At 37.9% G+C, this 25,846-nt stretch overlaps 1 protein-coding gene across 7 annotated transcripts in view; it reads right to left on the reverse strand.

Moving 5' to 3' along the window:
- The window catches only part of COBL (cordon-bleu WH2 repeat protein), a 164,078-nt gene that overhangs the window by 74,029 nt on the left and 64,203 nt on the right, over positions 1–25,846 (reverse strand). For all 7 annotated transcript variants that reach the window (XM_051609927.1, XM_051609926.1, XM_051609931.1 and 4 more), the window contains one exon: positions 4,824–5,018. In XM_051609927.1, coding sequence (XP_051465887.1) covers positions 4,824–5,018 — 195 coding nt within the window. The remainder of the gene's footprint in view (positions 1–4,823; positions 5,019–25,846) is intronic.

Consider the following 25,846-nt stretch of genomic DNA (forward strand, 5'->3'; position numbering starts at 1 on the left):
GCTCTAAAGGTACAGCCTTGAGCAAGAATGGGGAGTCAACAATTGTCCTCAGCAAGCCAAGTTTGAGATCTACATGGAGAAGAAAGGAACATAAGCAGGGCAAAACCTGCAGTATGTCACATAAGTTACTTCGTCAAGAGCAACCTCCAGCAATCAATACAAGCATGGAAATAAACCTGAAAATTGTCCTGGTTTATAAGAAGGTTTTTGGAACCTTCTGAAAGTGTGAGGCCAGTTCCTCACCTGCATTAAAAACAATTGCATAATTTTTATTAAACCCACTGTCCTTGCCATATGGCAACTAAGATTAATATCTATTAAATGAATGTTAGAATACTGTATCTGTTATATCACCATATTCCTCTGTTAGCATAGAAATTTGAGGGGCTAGTAACAAATCCCAGATGCCTCCTTTTGCATCTACATATTATACAGAAGTACTTCTGTTCTGAAAATTGCAGTAGCTGAAATAGCACATAGCTCCTTTATCACAGTCTACAAGTTGCATTTTTGGCTCCTGAAGTTGACATCAGAGCTTCATACAGATGAAGGCACTGAAGAGCCCTCTTCTAATTCTGATGCCTCCAAAAAGCCTCACTATTTTGTTCTGAATAAACCACTCCATTTCATAGAAAAAACTCTTACAGAAAATTCCCAAAGCCTTCCTTATCATCTCCCCTCACTGTATTCCCCCATAGAAGCTAAAAAAAACCACAAAACAAAACAGAAAGAAGTAACTATGCCCATAAACCCATTCACCAGTGCACAATGCTCTTGATCTCCAGAAGACTCCAACAGTCAATTCCACAGCTCTTTCAAGAAATTCCAAACACACTTCCTTTTCTTTTAAAGAGTGGTCACTGAATAAGACTCTGAGATGTGTTGAAATCTGCCTGACTTCATGTGTGGCTCATGTGTGTGCTAAAATGGCATACTCATATAGGTTTTCTCATATATTTTGCCTGTATGGTGCATGCATTTTGGGGTGGGGACTCAGTTTATATCTACTGTAAGGCAGCCCCCAATTCTGCTAGTACATCACCCACAGTGCTGTGACAGAGAATAGAGATTGTTTGCAAAAAGGTTTCAGTTTTTGCTCGCCCCCTGCACTGTTCTGCTCCACTCTCTGCATGGTGTGGGCTCCATGTTGCAAGTTAAGCAAGGAAGGGACCTCCTTGCTTCTAAAGCATCCAAACTTCTGGATTTCATACTGGAAACTTTACCATACCCTGGCCTTTTGAAGAATATTTTTTCAAATGACTTCTCATTATTCTAAATAGCATCACTTGAGAGTTGTTTAAAAAAAAAAAACAGGAGGAAAATCTCCAAGGAAGGAATCTTTAGACTCATTTCTTTGACTCTGCATTCCTTTGCAAACTACTTAGTGCATGTTCAGCACACTCTGAAACATTGCTCAATTGTGCTCTGAACAGAAATGGGCATTATTTTAGAGATTTAAAATAGTTACAGAGGGAACACTACCTTTAAATAGTCATGGAAAACTAATGATGCTGCACTAAAAAGTAATTAAAGTTAGTGCAGGTGCCTTACCTTCAAGGAGGTAAATTACTGTAAGCCTCACAGAAACAAAAGCTGCAATGTAATATTGCAGTAATCCACCTATCCAAAAGTTAGTGGAGTAAAAATCTAATTCTATAACATGAATTAAAACACTCTAGTCCTTATACACATGGAAATTTCTGATTGCAACCACTAGGCAGGAAGATGAGATACATATTCCTAAAGAATCATCTGTGTGGTAAAGAAAACTGAATGCCCCGGGGTTTAATAACAGGTTAAAAATAAAGGACTTATTAGTTTGGAAAGTAAAATTACAGGTATGCATAACAGCTATAGTGTTGTCTTTTCTACACAACTTTATGAAATAATTTAAAGAAAGAAACTTTCTGGAAGTTCAGAATACCACCTGTTATGTGGGGAAGAAAAGGACAGTTTCCCACATCACCTTTTTCACTTTTCATTAATGTGCGACCTTAACTGGAAATAAACATGTTCTCCTTTTGCAGGATCTTCCTGTTAGTAACAGTTGCACATAAATAAAGTTTTCTAAACAAACATCTTATCTTTTTATGGAAGGAAGTCCACTAATAAGGAATTGACGCCCTTCCCTGAAAGAAAAGATCAGTTCTAATTCTTTCCCATAAACTAAAGAAATAAACTTACACCCCGAGAGCTTTTACTCTATTTTCACAGCAAACTGGATAGTCTGCACATAAATAAAATAGAACTGTTTGGGTTCTCTTATAAACAATATCCCTGTTGCTACCTTGCCTCATAATACTGAACAATTAATCTCTTCCCTCAGGTTTTGATTGCTTCATAGATATTTTGCTTCATTTCAACTGTACTCCACATTCGTTTTCGAACTACAGGGCAGCCTGTGAGTAGCTTTCAGAATGGGAGCTTCAAAAGCACACCATAACTGATATTTTGACCCACGTAGCCATTTTCAGAAAGATGTCCTTTACCCAAAAAATGCATCCAAGCAGTCCCTAGTAACTGTGCTTATAACACACTGTTCTCTTCACAGGTTTTGTCAACTACACTGACACTTTTATTGCCCAAAATTAACTCTGTAACAGAAAATCTTCTGATGTAAACTTCAATTCTTTCCCTTCTTCAAAATAGCTTTCCTTTAGAGTAAGAGAATTTGAGATTGACACTGAACTGTATGCTACCTGTGATAAGTAAACAATTTTCTCTCAATGGTTTGAGAAAGTCAGCACTCCAATCTATTTGCAGCAATGCTGGAAATAGAAAAGTTAACACATTTAAAGAGAGTATAGATTCTCAGTGGTTTTGTGCAACAAAATTTAAAATCTCAGTGTCACACTGCATGGAGATAAACTAACAGACCTGCAGAATAACACTGCATGTGATGACCATACTTGTATAAACTTAGGAGTTATAACGTCATAGTATTTTTGTATGAAAAGATCTATTTATCTTAAACACATTAAATGTTGAACTCTGGTGGACACAAGAAACCTCATAATAATATTTATAGCATTAATTTAAAAAGAAATTTTTTTTTAAAAAGTGCACCAAATGATGCAAGAAAAGACTGTTGTTTCTCTTCAGTTGTGTCTATAAATTAATGCTATTTCAAAGGCACCTATTCCAATTTTGAAAGATGGAACACTGCTATCTCCCAACTATTACTCTTTTAGATATCCTAAGAATGGGACAAAAATATTTCACGATTCTTTAACAAAAGCATGCAACAAATTTGCTTTAACAATGCTTCACTGGAGAAGGCACTTAATGTATGCCTTAGTGCAGATAAATAAAAGAGCGACAGGGAGGGAGAACGAGCATTAGGCTCCTCCTCCTCCACTATACTGAAGTTAAAGATTCCTTCCTGACTCTATTCTGCACCAATACAGCTCGCTTTCCAAAGATCAGTCTGCTGTAGAGGTGACAAGCCCCAAGGAGATAGTGTAAGTCCACATTACACAACCTTGAAGGTTCCTTGCATTCTTATTTGGCATTCATATACAACTTTATACACTGACTTTTACAGTTAACATTTAGAATGTAATACTTTTTGTTAATGGTGGAACCAGAAGTCTTAATGTGCTTGCTCATGTTTGGTAACATACACACCTGAATGTCACTATAAAAACAAGAACCATTTCCTTTTCCCTTAACTCTATTATTTTCACAGGGTTAGGTCCTCAGAAAGGTTTCCCCCCATTTTTGTTTGATTCTCGGTAACTGTCTTGCGGAACAGTGACCTTTTTTAAAAGCAAAAACAGAGCACCACTTTAAAAGGTCACCCAGCACAACCAAGAAAGCAGAGCAGATCTGCTGGTATCCCACAGCAGCACTAGAAATCAGAACATAAGCAACAACCTGACAAGAACTTTGGCAAAACAGAGCACTGAAGATCTTTGTTACCCTTTAGAATTGTCACCCACTTTCCACATCTGCCACGGACAATAAAGATACCTCATCACCCTATACCATTTCCCCCTTTTCTGCCTCACTTTTTTGCCACCCTCTTTTTACCAGAATGCCTCGCAACACAATTCTGATTTAGAAAGATCCTTGACATGGGAGAAAGCTTGGGGCAGTCTCAAGAAAGCTCAATCATAGAGTCACAGAATCATAGAATCATTAAGGTTGGAAGGGACCCTGAAGATCATCAAGTTCCAAGCCCCCTGCCATAAGCAGGGAAACCCACCACTAGATCAGGCTGCACAAAACCTCATCCAACCTGGCCTTAAAAATCTCCAGGGTTGGGCCATCAACAACCTCCCTGGGCAACTCATTCCAGTTCCTCACCACCCTTATAGTGAAGAATTTCTTCCTAATATCTAATCTAAATCTCCCCTCTCTGTTTAAAACCATTACCCCTTGTTCTATCACTATCTTCTCTGTTGAAAAGCCCCTCCCCAGCTTTCCTGTAGGCCCCTTTCAAGTACTGGAAGGCTGCTGTAAGGTCTCCCCAGAGCCTTCTCTTCCCTAGGCCGAACAGCCCCAACTCTCAGCCTGTCTTCACAGCAGAGGTGCACCAGGCCTTTGATCATCTTGGCGGCCCTTCTCTGGACCCTCTCCAACAGGTCTGTATCCTTCTTGTGCTGAGGGCACCAGAACTGTACACAACAGTACAATAAACACAAATAAACATCTAGGAAAGTCTAAGACTTTTGATAATTTCCTTTTCTAAGTTCAAGAGTTTTGGTGAAGTGTAGTTAATGGCTAAAGGAAGTATCTGTGAATTACTTCAGCTCTGATGAATGAACTGCTGGCAGCCAGTGCATCAAGCAAAGAAGCCCCTTCTGTGGTGTCACTGTTACCTGTGTTGCTGGCTTTTCTTGTCCACTTGTCTCCATGTTCTGCGACGCAAGTGCCACAACTGGTGGAGGAGGTGCTCTGCGCTTTTTCACTTCTGGGTTTGCTGTCATTCCTGAGATGTTACCAAGGGACAGTGATGAACCCAGGGTACTGGAACGAGAATTCACCAAAGGGGAATTTGGTGCTGTGGAAAAACCCTGTAAATGGATTAACATCTTGAATTAACATCAGTTTTTAAAAAAACATGGGAAAGAAAGAAGAAAAACAAGACACATCTGGTTACTGTTTAAACAATGATATGAATAATCACATATGCTCCTCTGCCAAACTTGCTGAATTGCAAACTGTAACTTTTGAAAGCTTCTAAAGTTCAACCAGAACAAAGTTTACAGGCAATATTAATAAGTCAGGGGGCACAATGAGCACCTACAGCAGTTTAACAGTACTATAGATGAGAACACTACCGCAGTTTGCTGTTTAAAATACAAGCTTCATCAAGACACAATTACGGTCTTCCAGATGCATCTGCAACTGTATTTAAATTACACAAGTAATACATATTTCTGAAAGTAAGATTTATTCTTAAATGAGAACACTGTATTAATCATGTCTGTGTCTCAGGCTTATCTATTTTACTATCAATCCCCCTAACTTACCTGAGTAGATTTACATAAAAGAAACTCTACTCCCATTGAACCATTTCCAATTTACATCCACAATCAAGCATAAGAATTTACAATCTACTGAAAGCAACCATTTAACCTGGTCAAAAGAAGTCCTTCTGACTGGCATCACCCTGGATTTTAACAGGCCCAGATGAAAGGAGAAGCAGAAACTATTTAAATAATTATTTTTTAGTAAAATTACTCTAGTTCTCATTGAAAACTTAATAAAGTTAATTGAAGAAGTTTCACTGATTTCAGATCAAGGTTCTAATACATTTTTATGTTAATATACAAATAGAAACATATGCAGTCATATAGTAGTAAACTTAGAAATCGGAAAGAGTAGGAAACGTTGCCTGAAAATGTGCATTTTTAACTTAGTTTTGGCACTTAAATTCAAAATAATTTATTTTTTGAATCTGCTAATCAAGATCTTACAAAAAGTTTTCCCTCAAAACCTGTGAGTCACTTCTTGGTATTTTTAATTAAGAGAAGCTTTCATACTAAACTGAAGACTTACTTTTTAATTAAGTTATGAGATGATTCACAGAAATGGTGTCTGTAAAATCACCACTGATACCAAGTGACTGTGAGCTGAAGTAGCATACCTGTTCTGGACAGACTGATGACCATGGTTGATAATGCTGTTAATTTCACAACAGAACATGCTACTGCACTTGAAGAACTCACCCATTGAGGACACAGTGACCTGGACAGGCTGGAGAGCTAAGTGGGGAGAAACCTAATGAAGTTCAACAAGGCCAAGTATGAAGTACTCCATCTGGGGAAGAACAACTCCATGTACCATGGAAGTTAGGGGGTGACATGCTGGAAAGCAGCTCTGGAGAAAAAGACCTTGGAGTCATGGTGGACAACAGGCTGACCATGAGCCAACAATGTGCTCTTGCAGCCAAGAGGGCCAATGCCATCCTGGAGTGCATTGAGAAGATTGTGGCTGGCAGGTCGAGGGAGGTTCTCCTCCCCCTCTACTCTGCCCTGGTGAGGCCTCACCTGGAGTGCTGTGTGTAGTTCTGGGCTCTCCAGTTCAAGGACAAGGAACTACTGGAGGGAATCCAGCACAGGGCCACTAAGATGATTAAGGAATTGGAGCATCTGCCCTATGAGGAAAGGCTAAGAGAGGTCAGTATGTTTAGCCTAGAGAAAAGGAGGCTAAGGGGGTATCTCATTAATGCTTATAAATAACTAAAGCGTGGATGTCAGGATGGGGCCAGACTTCTCAGTGGCGTCCAGTGACAGATCAAGGGGCAATGGTCACAAACCGGTAAATAGGAGGTTTAACCCAAACATAAGAAAATATTTCTTTACTCTGAGGGTAACAGAGCACTGGAACAAGATGCTCAGGAAGGCTGTGGAGTCTCCATCCCTGGAGCCATTCAAAACCTTCCTGGGTGTGTTCCTCTGTAATCTGCTCTAGGGGATCCTGTTCTAGCAGAGGGGTTAGACTAGATGATCTCCACAAGTCCCTTCCAACCCCTACCATTCTGTGATTCTGTGTGATTCCTTGATAATGCTCTCAGATGGAATTTTGCCCAAGACCAGAGAATACATACTGGTACGAAACTGAAGACCACCACAAATCCCATTACTTTCCATATAAAAGAGGTAATTCTTTGAACCCAAGTTCTCCAACCTGGGAAGTGCTGGAAAATGCTTTGTCTCTATTATGTGGCTCCCTCATTGTTGTGGTGGATATCTGGATTTCTATAGAAGTGTAGCAGTGAATTTGACTTGTGACATGGCATGATATTTCCTTTCCACAAGTGTCAAGAGCAATCAGGTAAAAATTAAAAGCATGGTCAGCACACTCAACAGGACAATTAATTTAATATTTGAACTGCTGAAGAAGCAATGATGAAGCATAAAGAGCTAAAAAACCAGCAATGCAAAAAGATGTCTGTAATACAGGTTTTCCTGACTGCCTGGTAAAGTTCCATGTTCTGTCAATTCCTGTGAAAGCAATGGAAAATGCTAAATGCAGACAGCAAATTGATCTGTGTCTGGTCTTCCATTTACTATGCATGTGTTAACTATCAATGACTTCCAACTATCAGCTAGTTGCTTTTGATATCTTTTATGTTGGACACTGCACAGCAGACTTCATCTTGGAACAGTGTATTTTGCACAAATAGGGCATGCGTATTACTGGTCTCGTCTGATTTACGGGAGTTTTACTGAAGGAATAAAATACTATTTGCCACAACTTTTTCATCACCAATTTCTCTGAGCTGAATAGCATCGATAGCTTCTTCACCTTTCTATCAAATGAAGAAAAATCAAAGGTGGAGTTCAAAATGTTAGGTCTCATCTTCTGAACAAATATACTCTTTTCTTGGCCCTGTATCTTGGCCAGTGGAAAAAAAAAAAATTCTCATCTGTAACCTACGGGTTTTAAGCCATGTTTACTCCTAAAGAAATGACAAGATTCACAGGGTGAAATACAAAGTAGCCTCCTCTGTCTTCACACATTTATAAAATGACTGAACAAAATAATTTAAAAGTGTATTCTACAGGTATGCTTTTGTAATTGTTTTAATTCTTTGATTTTCCTTGCTGGATAGAGATAAAGAATTTCTTAAAGAGATTTAAAGATGTATACAAATAATAAAAACCCCCTAAGACTTCCCTCCCAGCATTACAAATACAGGGTACCAGTAGGAAGATATGATGTATCCAGTTTTAAGTTAATATTCTATTCAATTTCACCTCAAAATCTTGTGACTGAAAAACTGTCAGAATCCTTTTCAAGGCAACAGATCACTGTGAAGGAATACAGTGATGAGCAACTAAACATTTCAAAGCTGTTTTTATTTTTTTAAAACCCTCATATTTCCTACCAGAAGATACAGGAAAAAAAGGTAATACTTACACGACACTATAAATAGTGTGTAATAACAAGACTTTATTGAAAGCAAAAAATCAAAACCTTGCAAATTCATCTGTTTTCTTTTCCAAGTCCCAACCTTTATATCAAGCCCATTATTTACTGAGTGAGCATTTCAAGAATGCTCATGTTAAGACTCTTTGCCTAAAATAAAAACTTGCCATGGCCTCCAGGGGAATGGAATGAGGACAACTTCAAAGTAGTAATGAGAGCTTTCTCTAACTGTAGGCAGACCTTCAAACTCTCCTATGGGTGCAGTCCTTTTCATTAGCTTTAAGAGAAAACAAAAAGTTGAACACAAACCACTGACATGAGTTTTTCTGGTGTGACTTGTCCTTTGTTTTATAATCTAGAGAGACAGTGCCTTACCCAGCTTTTATATTTTATGTCGTGTTAGACGCAGTGCAGCTTCCTTCCAAATCACTGGATTTTGGGGGTTTTGTTTTCAGGCATGTTAGCAAGTCAACTTTTAAGAGCATGCAACATTAATTTAGTAAACTTGCAAGGACCTGATATGTACATGCCATTTACCCAAACCATCTCTCATTTCTTATTTTAATTTGTTATAAATGGATCAGTTTCAGTGGGCATACTCAAATTACAGCGGGATTACTCAAATTACAGCTGTGTAAGGCAGAGGAAAGCCAAGTTAAAGTACTGCAGCAAATGCAGATGGCTAAAAAAGTCAGCCCTTCTCCTCAGTTTCATTTGACAAACAGGTTAGCATGAAACAAATTTATGGCAATGACTTATATAAAGAGCTTTTAAAAACTTGTAAAATCATAGTCTTTCATAGACCACTAGTGTTAGAGCACTTTGATAGCAGTTCAAACAACACTTAAGTAAAGCAAACTAGCAAGAAAAAAGGAAATGAACACAGATACACCAGCACAAGTCAGAAGTTATAATCTAGTCAAGCAAGGTTCTTGAACATATACTGAACCATAACCATGGACTATAGGCCATTTCAATTTCATGAAATAGATGTTGGAAAGAGGCAAGAAACAGCTGCAGTACCTACATACAGTGCCACCATGCTTCAAGGATCCATTTTTTCATGTTATACTTGCCAGATAAGTTTTTTTTCCTCTCATTAACTTCTTCATTTTAACTCTCACTAACTTCTGAAATCTCAGAAACCTTCTCTTTTTCTAATGTACAAGATGCTTTCTTTAGGGTAAAGCAGTTTAATTTTAGGATCTTTTCCTACTAGTTCTTCTAGTTGAAATTTAGCTTTCAAAAATGTTCTAAAAGGCCAAAGACGGGTTATTCAAAACTCAGAAGTATGAGTTAAAAAGTCAGAAGGCTCAGAGTAGTCTGTTGACTTAGGCATACCAGCCCTATTTTCAAAAGACACCAAGAAGTCAACTTTCTACAAGGTTTATAACCTGCTGAACTCAACACAAGCTCGATTAAGAACCTAAAGCACAGACCAGCCTGTGTTCAAAGATCATCAACCCAGAATGCTATTATAAAATGCCTTTTGCAAAGTACTCCTTTTGAAGGATGAACAGAAGTTCTGGTACCTTATGAATACTGAACATTTTAATGTTACTATTAATAAAATAATTCAAGATTCATCTAGTAAAAGCATAACTGTACTGCTGTGAGAGTTTCCTTTTACAAAAATAGATGTGTACAAAAAATGGAAGCCGGCTTATGTTTGTTTTCAAAAGATAGCCCTCATACATAACTCTCCTACCCAAGCCCTGTTATTAGCATTTCCTTGATTTTCTGATGATACTAAGTGGCATTTAAAGGTCAGCAAGGAAGAGACTGCAGCTTGTCTGTGAGAGTGATCTTACTTCCCGTTCCCTGTCCACACCGGTCAATAAAAATTTTTCAAAATGTCAAGTTCTTTTCTTGTGAGATTGCTATAGCCAGGCCTTTCTTCCGCAGCTCTTTGCCAAAACTCACATATTTGAGCTCCCAGTCTTGTTATGCAATTTCCTTCTGAGAAGTTTTTAAATCAAAGGTAATCAATTGAGCTGTTCTTAGGCACACGAAGTACCAGATGTATCAGCAAAATATAAAGGTTTTTATTTTTCCAAAATAGAGAAAATAAAATAAGAATAAAAGTGCCATAAAGGAAATAATTGTTTTTGCAAGTGTATCACAGGTAAATATGAACAGTGAGATTTAGAGCAGGCAGACAAATCCATCTACTGAGTGACAGCAAGAATATGTATGCCTGTTGGACATTTAAACTCCATTAATGCAAACTCTTATTGATTTGCTGAGTGACACCATAAGTGATCACAACTGGCCATTTAAAATGACAGGTTATGTCAGGCATACTACACAAATTAAAGTTGCAGGTTGCTTTCCTTAACATTATACTGAAATTCCTTATACTAGCACTAAATTTGACAACACTGAAACGGAATTTATCCAAGCTCCTGCTTCAAAATCAAAGCACAATACTGTGGGCATGAGACTGCTTGGAGACACAGTTGTTGTTGGTTTTTAGTTTTGTGTTTTGTTTTTTCCCCTAAAAATACAAACAACAAATAAACAAACAAAAACACCCAAAAAACAAAATTGTGTCTACTCAGATTTTCCTCTTTAACCAGCCACACTGAATACAGTTTGGTTTTTGTACTCCATGAGGCACTTGTGATTATGGTACTTGTATGCAGCCTGTGGCCACAAAGGAAAAAAGTTAACCTGTTCCTGCTCTAAACTAAAAAAATACACTCTTAAATGCAATTTACTTTGTTACCTTGTTGCATTTTGCTATTGGTAGGAAATTATCTGGTCACCCATCACAGTATTAAATGAGAAGCAACTATTTCATTTCCACACCAGTAACTTACACAGGCAGTAGCACCATGTTGGTTTTCTATGTCTGGTAAGCTTTCAAGGTTTTACTGTGAAAGTTTTCAGTTATACTTTGAAGTCTGTACAACTACAATGCTATCTCATGCTTGTGTAAGTCTGTTTTAGTATCTAGCTAGCAATTCTAGATTTTGTGGTCAGGGCCAGGGACACCAGAACTTACATAGCCAGAATAAGAAATGCCTAAGAATGTTCTCTATCCTGTGCCCCGGCCAGTTTTGCCTCATCATGGCCATCCACATTAATCTCATTTTAGCAGTTTGTTGATCAGAAATCCTAGCAGTGTCAGGTGCAAGGAGATCACCTCTTCTTTACAAAGTTATCTGCTTTCCACTGAAGTAGCATAACTGATCTGTCCCTGCAGAGGTTACTAAAACCTTCATATGATACATGTCCACAACATTTGCAACTATGCAGTTTTATTGCTTAACTATCCTTATCAATATTTTTTTTCTTTGTACCTTACCTGTAACTTCCTTTCCTAGAAGTTTATCTGATTACTTCTTGTTCTCACTTAGGTAAGGTCATGGGATGTGAAGTATCTCTGTGTCTCTACAGCTAGGAGTGCAACCTTTATTTCCAGCTCCAACTGATCTATGTTCACTTTGTACCTTCTGGGGTGTCCAACCTCTTTCCCAGTAGAACACCTGAAAGAACAACCACCCAAGGAAGGGAAGGGTGGTTTCCAGGAGAAAAGCTTTCCGAAACAGACCAAGGGGCTTAGATTCACTGTTTAAGAATCTCCAGGTAGCAACAAATGTGCATATTAAAGCAAGCCCTGTGCACTACACGGTGGACACAGAGGGTGTCTAACCACAGAGGGTTTCAAGAATCTTCAATAGTTTTTCTTATACTTCTTGTGTGTGAAGCAATAGTCAAAACTCATTTTCCATTTGAAAATCAGATGTATACAGATGTGATTCCTCAGTGCTTTGAAAATAGAAGCTTTTCAATCATTTCTGATGATTTAATATTCACTGTATTGTCCTTAAATAATTTATCCTGTTTCCATGTTTCACCCTTCAGATTTTCCCAGGTCATGCTACTATTTATGCTTAACAAAGCCTTTGCTACCCAAAATCACTCATGTCAATCTGAGAAGTCTCTCTGCTACAATGAAGAAGACAGTATCAAGGGGAATAGATGGTAAGATTTTTGTCCATCACAGCAATAGATGAAGAAAAGGGAAGACAAGCTAACTTGATTTACATCTCTATGCTAGTATAATTTGTTTAAATTATAGTGTGTTTCAAGTAAGTCCATAGTTTAAAAAAAACCCTAAAATCCCAAGAGAATTAGCAAAAAAAACCTCTGTTCACAGGAGAAGGTAGACACCTTTACTGAATGGTGAGGCAAAGAAAAAGAAGGCAGAGCCGTATCTGAAGAACTCTGAAGATGGGGGAAGCATGATTGCTGCTTGGTGCTGCTGAGAAGACCAGTGTATAAAACAATGTTTGGAAGGTGCACATAAATTATTTGTGTGCTCTCCTCTTGATGTGAACACACTGAGGTCACTGCAGTTAACCAGCAAGCAGATATCCTGTGAACCTTGTGAATCAGAATTGAGGAATTTTTTAAAAAGAAGAGAAACGCATCTGCTTGGATTTAGTGCTGTTAGCATTGACAAGTCAGGCTCAACTCAAGGCAGTGAAAATACCATTGGTAGAAATCCTTCCAATGCATATTTTGCTTAGTTTCTATCACTGTACTTCCAGTGACAGATGAAAAAATGTTACACTGAAATCTGAAGCTGTTCAGACACAAATGAAAGAAAGTCTAGGTTGCGAAACATTCTTTTCTAAACAAGTGTAATGGGCAAAGCAAGAAGGTGAGTGTTCAAAAAGGCAAACTTCAACTCATAACCACACAATCCAATATATTTTCCACTGAATATTCCAGATAATATTCCACTTAATATGCTACTTTCCATCAGTTTCTCAATTTCCAGAAATACAGCTAAAAAGCTATGAAACACAAAATTATTTTTACATTTCAACATCGGTATAAAACCAATGACATCCATGAAACAGTCACAAGATTCAGTAAGTGTGCATTACAGACATTTTCCTAAGCGGATAAACCAATGTTTAAACACCATGGGTTTTTTTTTAAACACATGCATGTCCACTCCCTTAAAATGACACATTAAAGTGACAGACACCTCACAAGGAAATCACAGATAAATCACAGAATTGTCAGAGTTAGAAGGGACCTCTAGAAATCATCTAGCCCAACTCCTCTGCTAAAGCAGGATCGCCTAGAGCACATTATTCAGGACTGCATCCAGTTTGCCTGTGGAGAAGAAGACTCCACAACCCCCCTGGACAGCCTGTTTTAGTGCTTTGTCACTGTCACTATCAAGAAGTTTTCTGTCATGTTCAGATGGAACTTCCAGTGTTCCAGTTGATGCTTGTTGCCCTTTGTCCTATTTCTGGGCACTACTGAAAAGAGTCTGGCTCCATCCTCCGTACACTCACCCTTCAGATAGTTATAGACATTAATAAGGTCTCCTCTCAGCCTTCTCTTCTCCAGGCTAGAGTCCCAGCTCTCTCAGCCTTTCCTCATGAGAGAGATGCTCCAGTCCCCCAGTCATCTTTGTTGCCCTCAGCTGGACTCCCTTCAGCAGTTCCCTGTCTCTTGAACTGGGGAGCCCAGAATTGAACACACTATTCCAGATGTGGTCTTACCAGGGAAGAATTAAGGGGGGAGAATGACCTCCCTCAACATACTGGCCATACTCTTCCTAATGCATCCCAAGATACCATTGGCTTCCTTGGCTCCTTGTAATAGCTTCCAGAACACGCCAGATTCCTTCATGCTCTTGCACTATGCACCTGATACTACCAAGCTGGATGACAGCTGTCCTGATTGAGTATATGCTTTTTAAAAAAATTTCCAGATGACAGACACATTTTGAAAAACCCATAAAATGTAAATGCATTTTGTTTTGCGTAAGTAGACCCCAGTGAGACAAAACAATCATTAAAAACATTTATGCATCAGATATTTTCTATCCTACTTATTAGTTTAATGAAAAGTTTACTGTCCGTCATTTGAGTGCAAGGTAGGAGTGCAGGCTGCAAACACAATCTGAAGTAAATTCCAAAGTCAAGTTAAAATGCAGGTGACCGTCTGGGATGCTGGCAGATGCTTAGAATAAAGTTTGTTTGCATTTTGTATGACTGTAATATGATTTATCTTGACTTTCAGAACTGTGTGGCAACTTTGTGTCTCATTTGCTAGAATGCCACTTTTTTTTTTTTTTTTTTTCCTTTTTTTAATACTGTTTTGGGAAAATACCAGAATACATTTCTACATAAAATGCACCCTCTCAGGGCTGATTTACATCCTTCTGGTTAGACTTAACAATTTAACTTCAATGAGTCCAACTCTTTGTCACAATGCACTGCCAAAATGTTTCAGCCTACAAAAAAAAAGACAGTATTTTGAAAATCGATTTTTTGTCACTGTCAAAAATACAAATATGCAAAGGCAGTATGGGGAGAAAGATTAAATGAAAAATATTCCCAAAATGGAATGGCTGACAAAAAATAGGCAGTCAGCAAATTCAGCTACTTGCCGCCCTTGTGCTGTTTCTGGTAGCCATGTGCACATATGGTAAGTAAGTGCATCCTTGCCTGATAGTGCAATAGACAGATGACAAAGAAAAATATTTATTAGCTACTATGTCAAACAAGAAAAAACTCAGAAGAGTTAATTTTTAAATAAAAGGAAATGTTTATCTATTGGAGATGAAATGTCTCATTAAATGGGGACAGAAGATGGTCCTGTAACAAGATATGTGCAGGGATTTTGGTGAGTTATAAAAGAAAAAGGGAAAAACCATGGAAAACACTACAAGTCCCTTTCGGGTCCAAGTGGTACAAAAGCAGACAAGAAAGCAGAAGGAAAGAACACAGGAAGAAGTGAGGAAAGAAAGAAAAGCACAGTAATTATGGCAAAAATGAAGTATGTTCACCAGATTTGACCAGAGAGGAAATTATTGCAGAAATTCAAAGACAAAAATGTAGAAAAGGAGAGAAGCAAAGCAAAAAGCAGAAGATTTCAGTGAATGTGATGATAGAGTACTGGTTCATACCCTAGGGAAGGGACAATGAACTAAGGACACTGAGCAGGACAGAAACCATATTCTGCAAGAAAACTCAATGATTACTCTTATGTTAGCTGAGAAAGACGGTGATGTTAATTCTCACTTCCTTTACATGAAGACAGTACGGGAAAAGTCATGTGAACAGAACTCAAACTGATAAAGATTCAGTACCGAAAGGAAAGGGAATTAATATATATTGTGTATATATAATATATATATATATATGTATACATATACGTATATATATGTATATATGTATATAATATAATTGTAAATATCATAGAATCATAGAATCCTAGGGGTTGGAAGGGACCTCGAAAGATCATCTAGTCCAACCCCTCTGCCAGAGCAGGGTCATCTAGAGCACATCACACAGGAAGGCATCCAGGCGGGTTTTGAATGTCTCCAGTGAAGGAGACTCCACAACCTCTCTGGGCAGCCTGTTCCAGTGCTCTGTCACTCTCACAGTAAAAAAAAAATTTCTGATATTCACCTTAAACCTCCTATGCTCCAATTTGAATCCATTACTCCTTGTCCTATCACTGGTCATCACTGAAAAAAGCTTAACTCCATCTTCTTGACACTCACCCTTCACATATTTGTAAACATTGATGAGGTCACCCCTCAGTCTCCTTTTCTCCAAACTAAAGAGACCCAGCTCCCTCAACCTTTCCTCATAAGGGAGATGTTCCACTCCCTTAATCATCTTTGTGGCTCTGCGCTGGACTCTTTCAAGCACTTCCCTGTCCTTCTTGAACTGAGGGGCCCAGAACTGGACACAATACTCCAGATGCGGCCTCACCAATGCAGAATAGAGGGGGAGGAGAACCTCTCTTGACCTACTAACCACACCCTTTCTAAAGCACCCCGATATAATAAATATTTCTGTAGTAGGGATTTAATACATACAAAGACATAGAGTTAGGCAGAATGGAGAAAATAATCAAGGAAACATCTTAAAATCTACCAAGAGAGATCAAAAAAAACAATGATAGACCCTAATAGAAAGTTATATTTTAAAGAAATCTGAACAAAAACAAATTACAGAGGAAATCCATGGACTCCAAAATTCAGTTTGATCCCAGTATAGAAAGAAGATCATAAAATATCAAGCCAGAGGGAGAAACAAGGAAGGAACATTTGAAAAGAGGCCATTTACACTTGGCCTTCAAAGGCCATTAGTAGATATAGTGAGAGTAATCTTGGAAGAGTAAAGATGGAAGAAGCCAAATTTTTTTAAGTCTGGTTTCTCCTTTCACTTACACTTTTGTATTAAGTGAAAATAGATTAGGTCAAGCAAATAGTGTTGAACAACCAAGCCAGAAACAAAATATGTCTTTATTAATGTTCTGGCAACAGGCTTCAGGAAACTACAAGTTCAAAAGGTCAATGACCAATAACAGCAAAAAAAAATTTCGTCATTTCCACGGGTATTAAGCCTTAATCAATCATAAATAACAAAAAAAAAGGATCAGGGGTCTTGAACTAAATTAATTTGTCATTGTAGCAAGAGTTTATTTTCTCTAGGCTTGTAATTATTTAAAATCAACCAGCCAATGTGTTTGGTTCATGAAAGCCAGGAGTTGCCGCATTTGCAAAATGTATGTACTGAAATTCAAAATATTTTGAAAAAATACTAAGATGAACTACTACTGCAATAAATTCTTTTAACATAAAGGAACTATCAAACCACCAGTGTTATCATCTTCGATATATTGTCATTGTAAATATGCCAATTTATACTGGAGAAGGAGATGGAAACTTCACATAAAACATACAATTTAAAAAATATTTGCACTAATGTCTGCATAGCCAATTTTTATGAAGGCTGGAATTATGAATGGAATAGTTCCTGGCATGAGCTTTTTGGGTGTGTATTTGTTTGGTTTTGAATAAATAATTCCTGGGTTTTACTGAAAGTATTTTTATTCCAGTTAAATTTAAAAAGTGTTTTTCCTTTATTTTAATGAAAGTGTTGTCCTTATGCAAGTTTTCCAGAAGCAAGAAACATTAATGATAATTTCTCATTATCTTTCAGTGTCTGCGAAAATTCTGACACATGACTTTTGAAAATCTCTACTAATTATAGCTGCTGATAAATAGAGAAAATCTGTACTGAAATTCGAAGGTGAATTTCCACCAAGATGTGCAGAGCTTCTCTGAAGTCAAAGGAGTTGCTCTGATTTACTCAAGCTCAGGGAACTGACTTCTACCTCCAGTCCTTAGAATCCAATTCCCACACAAATACTTTGTTAATTTAGGATGAAGTTGTGTAACTGCTTTTCCCTTTGAAGTCTATGGCAACTCTAGGTGTTTAGCTAAAGGGAGGCAAATAAAATCATCCAACTGTCAAAGTAAATTTTCAAAAAGGAAGCTTTACACTTTTTAATCATAAAACACTGCCAAAAATATTACTGAAAGACAATGCAACCTCTGAAGATTTAAAAACTTAAATTAGAATAACAAATCCACTTTTGAACCCTGAAATTAGTGCAAATCTTAACCAAATCCTAATTACAGAGTCACTAAGAGGATTCTAACAACATGAAAGAGAAGTCTACAGCCAGGAATTTTACTGTTTCAGTCAGCTCCTTCAGAAGTCTGGATGCACACGTGTGTGTGTACACACAAATGTACATAGACAAACACTTCAATTAGCTCTTTCAGACATCTGTATGCACACTTGCACATGTATGTACACATACCTACACACACTGAGTACCAACAGGCTGAGTCTGAAACCCTAAGAGGTGTCCTAAACAAGCCCCTGAACTGTATAAGCATATTCCATGCTGAGAATTTCAGGCAGCAAGCAATGGCACTAAAGCAGACTAGTCCTTTAAGGAGATATGACAGCTTGCTGCAGAAGATGAAATCAAAAGACAAACTCGACATATGATGTCCACAGCCTGATGCTCAGCTATTGATGTCAACAAAGCATTTTGGACTGTAACAGATGAGTATTTAGTCCCAGATCAACATCAGTGGTCAGGAGTATTGAACTGAAGAGAAGGCTTAGAGGCAACGTTCTCCTGCTGGACAGTGGATAGAGCACATTCTGGTGTTGCACACATCCATCTTGTGCTTCATAACATCTGAAGATCAATACCTACAGAAACAAAGCTTGACCTATTAAGGAGAATAAGAATTTTGATAGAAAACACCTATGATTATACTCCTTATCTGAAGTCTTTCAAAACACATTTGGATGCATTTCTGTGTGACCTGCCTTATATTCTGTGGTGGTACAGGCAGGGGGGTTGGACTCAATGATCTCCAGAGGTCCCTTTCAAGCCCTAACATTCTGTGATTCTGTGATTACAATTTTAACTCTGACTTCGTGCATGTCAGCCCACCTTCTAAATAAAAGTGAACTGAGAATATAAGACACAGCAAAGTGATTGGAAATAAAGCTGTGCTGCATCCCAAGCAACCCCAGCCTTTTCCCACTATGATTTCAAATTTTTGTCTTCCTTTGCAATATCATATAGCCAACTAAGTTTCTTCAAGTCTAAAAATTCAGTACTACGTCCTTAGGACACCAGAGCTTGACTTGTGAATGTTTTGTTATTCCTAGGATACTAATTTTCCCACTATGTACTGTTCCCACTTGTTTACTTTGTGAATTTAGTGTGAAATACTGAGAAATCATAGCTCTCTGATCTATTTATTCCTACTGACTGGAATATTACAATCCACTGGAATGCACTCCCAACTTGAGCAACTGTGGCAGAAACTTCACACTCAGTCCCAAATTTAACTGACACTAAAATTAAAAACTGTGGACATAGATACAACACTTGGACTTCTATTGGCACAGCTACATCTTCAACAGGGCAAGAAGTGTTGAGAATTCTGCTTACCTCTCTGAGTATTCACTCCTTCAGATAACAAGGAAAAATCTGCTTTTGCAAATTATTGGTTGGTGAAAGTCACTCCCTCCCTTTGCCACCGTTCACAGTTCATCTTCTACAAGACTCAGCATGTTTGCTTTGGGGTTTTCTCCTTCCCCAGTGAGAAAATGCTCTATAAATTAAGCAACTTCAAGGGATTTATCTGTGTCAACCATCTACTGAAAAGGAACAAAGGTCTTATGTTTTCAAAGATTACAGTGAAAGTGTCAGAAGATCTCTGTCCATGCAAAAGAGAACCTGAAGTAGCATATGAAAGAATGATTTTAAAAGGGCCTACTGTAGAGAATGGCTAACAGCTCATAAAGAACATGGTCCAGAGCCAGCTGAAATGAGCAGGAATTTTTCCACTGGCTCTAGTGAGTTCTGCATCAGGTCTCTGATGGTCACTTTAATTTTACAATGCCAAAAGACAGTAATGCTCAGCTATGCTGCCACTGCTATTTCTCCAGGAAAACTTTTTCTTCGGTATACTTTTAAACTCAATGAAAATTATAACAGTGCCAGCAGAGAAAGCATAACTCTGATTTTTTTAAACATAAAATTTGGCTCCAGATACCCATACTTTAGTCTCTACTTCAAAAGATATAAAGAAAGAAAAAAGCAGCTCCAACAAAGCATGTGTAAATCTGATCACAACCAATAGGCAAGGAGCTGTTTTAAAAGCATGATCAAAATGCAAGTTAAAAACCAAAAAAACCCAATGCACAATCAGATACTGTGATGTATATCACCTAGTTGTGTAAATATTTGATGAGGCTTTAAAAAAACAAAACACAGCCACCCCCCCTTTTCTCCCTCCCCAGATGATGTTAAACAGCATATGAACACATGTCCACAAAGCTAACAGACCCTACACCACTTTCACCCCTGGCATGATGCTTTCTTTTGATGTAATATTCAGCCACAGGAAATTAAAAGTAGAAAAATATATTAAGAAAGTTCACAACCCAAAGCAACAACATTAAGAAGTCTCAAAGAAATGTCTTTCCACAGATGGGAAAGTGGGGATTTTTTGTAATTCAAACAGGTTGCATAGACTATTTTATCTCAAAACCGTATCATTTACAAAAAAAATTTAAAAATTGGGGGGTAGAAAGAAGGTGTCACAACTTTGGAAAGTTGCTTTTAATTAAATACTAGTTAATGACTTGTCCAATTAATAGTATTTTTAGTCGATATTGTCTTTCTGACCTGTAACCCTTGAACAAGGATCTTGTTTAACATTTGTTAAATTTAGACTGCACCACTATCCACTATTACCCCCCCTTCCCACTGCTGCTGCACTAATCTCCCATGCCAGCTGCTTGAATGTTTATATTTTAAGGGCTTTCTCTGTGCAGAAATGGTGTCTGCATAGTATCTCTCATCTGTACATTTGCCAGAATCAAGGCAAGAAAAGCCTTGCTGCTGGAATTCTTGATTAATAAATTGAGTTAAATGTTTCTTCTTCCCTTCCCCCCTCTGTCAAATCCATTGCCATCAGGTTTTTACAAGATAAACCTCCACAGCACACTTTATTGGCCTGACTCTTGTCCTGTGCAAACAACTCTAAATCAGAACCACCTCCATTTAGAGTCAATGAAATGACACCATGTCTGTGCTGGAACTGGAAGAGATCAAAATCAAGATGTGCACCTGACTGAGCATTTGCTGGGATGGAAAGAAGAAAATATTATCAGAGGAGGGGTTGTGGGGCAACCAAACACTAACAATCATCAATCTCCCAGTAATCTCTCCATCTCACTAGGTCAGTATACTTCAGACACTGCCTACACAGCGCGTGTCCTAGACACTGGTTGCACCTGGATCTCTCACCAGGTCACTGAGGTATCCAACCAGGAAAACACCTAAACAGGTGCTTGCTATGACACTGAAAAAGCCAGTGGGTCCAACTCCTATGCCTACAGCTACTCATCTATTTAAGAACTCTGCAGGGCTACATCTTTCTGTTCGTCTTCATCTGCTTTCTCTTCCAGCCTTCCAGCTGACCATTTATAAAACCTGAAACCTTAGCTTCAATTATTGAGATTTGCTTAAAAGTGTAAATAATATTTAAATAAAAAAATAAATTTAAAAAAAATAATCAAGAAAATGGATCTCATTGAAGGTATTACTACTTCATGTTGTTGTAGAAGTCTTCAGGAAGACTGACTACCATTTGTCACACTCTTTCCCCTCTTCAGCTTGTGTCCCAAAATGATGCCGAAAGTTCAAATACAGTATTAAACACTGGAGAGTAATAGAAAAAGCAAAGTCTGAAATTATTTGTAATCATTTCTGCTAAGCTCAGAAGGGAAAAAAGAGTATTGGAGCTGCAGGTAAAAGACCAATAAAGCCTAATTTAATAGTTCATTAAAAAAGAAAAAAGAACATGAAACAACTACACAGATTAGAAGCATTAGGAAGTTTCTTTTTGTAGTGTTGAACAACTGAGCAGCACACACAGCACTTAACTGCTATACAGTCTTTGCTTCATACCCACAACTCCTCCTTGAGTTTTTAGGGAGACCTGTAAGGCCCACTAAGCCTCATGTAGGTTGACTTTGCATGAGAGAACTAAGCCATAAAGTTCATTTGGAAAACTTCCCCATCAAAGTAAAATGCATTGTGTCCTGTCAGCAAATGTTGTTTTGCAAATCCTCCCTCACCTGCTGTAAGAAGTTATTGAGACATTTGGTTTCACACGCTACCAAGCAGCTCAGTTTTGCCAACGAACAATAATACACAGAACAAATGTTTGGAAATGTGTGGAAATCATGAGATCATCTAATTAAAAGAAATGTTATTGTTTGCCACTACTTTTAATGAAATTGAGTCTTCACTGTCCACAGAAGAGGCTGGAGAAAAACCAAATCCTATTAGTGCTTCTGCCTCAGAAAAAGCTTGCAAAAGAAATGAAATTATACATTAACAAATGTTGAAAATCTTCACTGTACCTAAAATTTACATATGCTAATAGGATATTTTAGAATAATATTACAAATCTATGGTTATGTGTGATTTAGATTATGCCACTACAAAACCAGGTGTTACTGTCTGATTTTTTCTTCCATTGTATATTAGAAATATTTAGTCGATGGCATACAATTAACCATTTCTGATTTCATCTAGTTTAAGACATTGGCATTACTACACTCTAATCCTTTCATTACAGTAGTTACATTTGGAAAGATTTACAAGAAATATGTTGGATATCCATCATTAAATCAAACAGAAATATACTTTGCAGTGGAATTAAAAATTCCCTGACTCATTCTCAGACCATCCCAAATTTAAACACAAAAAGCATTTTATGTACACAGAAACATGTGAAACACTTTTTAAAGGACCTACATCTCTGCTTATCCAACTGCCAAAAAGTCTGATCCTGGGATAAAGTTTTCTTTAGAGGTTGTATTTTCCACAGGACTGCGTGCTTGCCAGTTATAGTAGGAGCAATATGCTGAATAAATTATGACTGAATATGAATTGCAAGGCTATTAAACACTATTAAGGGGCTCTAGTAATATTAAATACCAAGGAAGTAAAGCCTGAGTGGTTGAGATGTCACTAGAAAAATCTCAAATGGAATTTAAGCTTGTCTTTAGTTTTTTTTAATGTCCTTTTATTAATGCAAATTAAAAGCCATTGGTCTTATTAGCTGCTGCTTTATTCTATTTTTTTTTCCAGTGAGTTAACTTCAGAACTTTTCAGTGAAATCAGTAACAAAAGATGAATCAGACATAAAAGGATTTGGGTGGTTAAGGGTGTGTCACCAGGTCTTAATTAAACATCCGAGGGAGATATCTGAGCCAACTTACTCCAGAATGACTAGGTATATCCACCATATATAGAACGATGCCATGCAGCCCAGGTCTGGAAGCTAAACTGCCTCACACTAGCCTAACTTACTGTGCTCTTGTTAGCTTGGGTCTCCCTTACTCACACTTTAGGCTATCCCTTCAATAAGCCTGACATATCCTTCTGATGTTCTCACTTCCATTTCGGTGTCTGAATTTGGTGCATACTTTCTGGGCATGCTGAGCGTGAAAACTTCTCAGAAACTATGCTTCTAACTTCCTGCCTAAACTTCATCAGGATCCATAAAATTGACAAATCTCTCCATCTTCATCAGCCAAGAGATTTGATTCAATAGGTGTGCTTAAAACACAACTAAGAAACCTGGCTCCACAAAAAACATAGCTGCTAGAAAGGGCAGCCATGATATTTCTCTCCTATTTTGTCCCTCCTCCTGGCCCAAGTTCAATGATTCAGTGAGAACATGGTTAACCCAGGTTCAAAACCTTCTACTTGAGAAAACAACAAACTTCCCCCTCTTGTGAGCAGAGTGACACTATTCTGTTCAAGGACATACATGAATTTAGCTAGAAAGATATTAGGGGAGTCATCTAGGCAGGGAGCAACAGTCTTTTGGCTCCTCCAGTTTTAGATTCAGTGACTACTTACTTGGTGGACCTAACATCTGCTTAGCATAAAACGTAGAAAAACATCTCTGGTGCTGACACTGGAACCGAAAGCTGACACCACACTTAAGTTGTTTCGTTACTGGTCTGAATAGTTAAGCTTGCTCTTGCTCTCTCTTTCTGAGTCACTGAATATTTGGGTATTGTTACAAAAGGGTGCTTCCCACATCAATAATACCTCATAGTTTTGTTCCAGGCATTCTCCAGCCCAGCAAGTATTTTGGTTTTATTTGCAAAGGAAGAAATATTTCTCTCAATAAAGGTCCTGAGAGAATCATAGAAGATTGGCTGGTATCTCCAAAGGCAGAGAAGGGAACTGAACTTAGCTCTCTCTCATGCTGGCTAACAGGAGTAGGTGGTAACCTTTTACAGTAAAAGCTTTCAATACCTAAATCTAGCAGGTGACTCAAGACTTCAGTCTTGAGCAGAGGCAGGTAGCAGACACCAAAGGTGGGCAGAGTTTCATGTTCAGCTGCTGCTGTGCAGATCGCAGTGGAGTCAAAACTCGTGAAATCAGACTCTGGGATGCTTAGATCCAACATCCAACAGAAGCCCACACTGCTGCGTATTCAAAACAGGCACTGCCAGGAACAGTTGTGCCCCACTCTTCTTGTAGATATGGCCCTACTCAAGCCTTTTCAACTTGACTTGGTCCATTTCTCTCTGTTCATCTCAGAACATTTCTTGAGAATATTTCCTTCAAAACATCCTGCAAAAGCCACTGAAGGTACTGAAGTTTCCAAGTTGTCTTTTTAAAAGCAACAACTTGAATGCAATGTGCTGTGATGATTTTACTCTGAATCATGCAATTTTCTGTAAAAATGCAGGTTCTGGCAATCAATGACTAGGTGATCATATTTTGTTTTCAATAAAACCTTCATGGTTTCGAAAAATGTTTGGAAATGAGAACTCTACAAACCTAATGCTCAGAAGTCAAATGGAGGGAAAAGAAGCCTACGCTAAATTATTTGTTTTCAAATCTCATGATCTTAAGCCACTTCTGTGTGGGGAGGGCAAGAGCTGACAAGTGATTTTTGAATGCATGAAGTTGGCAATCTGTGGTAGTAGAAGCTAAGTAGCACAGATGCAACAGGGGTCAGATGACATGTCTCTTCACCAGATACTGTTTTAATAGCCTGTAACTTTACCAATGCTTTAACCATAGATGCTGAGACTTTCCATTCCAGGTGTCTGCCTCAGGCTATTTTTTTTAATTTTTTTTTTTAGCCAGAGTAGTTCAGCTGGTTCTGAGATTTATTTTTTTATATATTTTTTTTACACAAACTCTAACAACCTTTTCTTTGAAGAGGTCTAGTACCACCACACTTTGGAGCAAGAATTTGAAGTCTGGTGGCAGGTAGCCACGGTTTCAGGCTCCTGACTTCTACTATCACATATTGTAAGAAAAATCTAAGGATATTATGTTATGTAAAAGTATCTGTAATTCACATGAAGGAAGACACATAACACCCTGTAAGTGCACAACCCAAAAGAAGATGGGCACAATTGCATCTCCTCAATAGCCATAATCTGTCTGAAAGGCAACTTCATGGTTCACCTAATCTATCCCTCTGCTCCAAGACACAATCAAGTATGTTTAGCTCAGTCTAGACATTTTTTGAGGTTTTACCAATTAGATAAGGATTTCAGTCTCTTTCATAACCTGTCCCTTGTGAAACTTCAGTGCAGTTAGTTGTCTTGGGTTTTTTTCCCCTCTAAAATCTAAGTTAAATTTTCATTGCTATATGTAAAGCACATTACATCATGTCCTGCCCTTAGTAGAAAAGGAGAAAGAAAGTTGATTTCTGTCATCTCTGTTACCTATTTGAATTCTCTGAATGCCAGTCACAAGCGAGATGGATCTGCCAAACCCTTCTCAGCAAAAATTAAAGAAAATTAAGAAATAAATTTTTTTTTTTCAGAGACTATCACAGTGTATAAAACCAAAACCAATTCACTGATGGTGAACCTTATCATGAGATATCTGGTAGTCAATATTTTTTTTTTTTGTCTAATAATGTACACAGTTGCACAAATAAAAAAAATTATAATTATACCGTATCTTCTCTAGTGTCATCCTCTGGTATCTAACTACTGGCTTACAGACAGACTAGTTTGCTGTAGTATATAGA

Source organism: Apus apus, chromosome 2 (assembly GCF_020740795.1).
Source record: "Apus apus isolate bApuApu2 chromosome 2, bApuApu2.pri.cur, whole genome shotgun sequence".
Lineage (NCBI taxonomy): Eukaryota > Metazoa > Chordata > Aves > Apodiformes > Apodidae > Apus > Apus apus.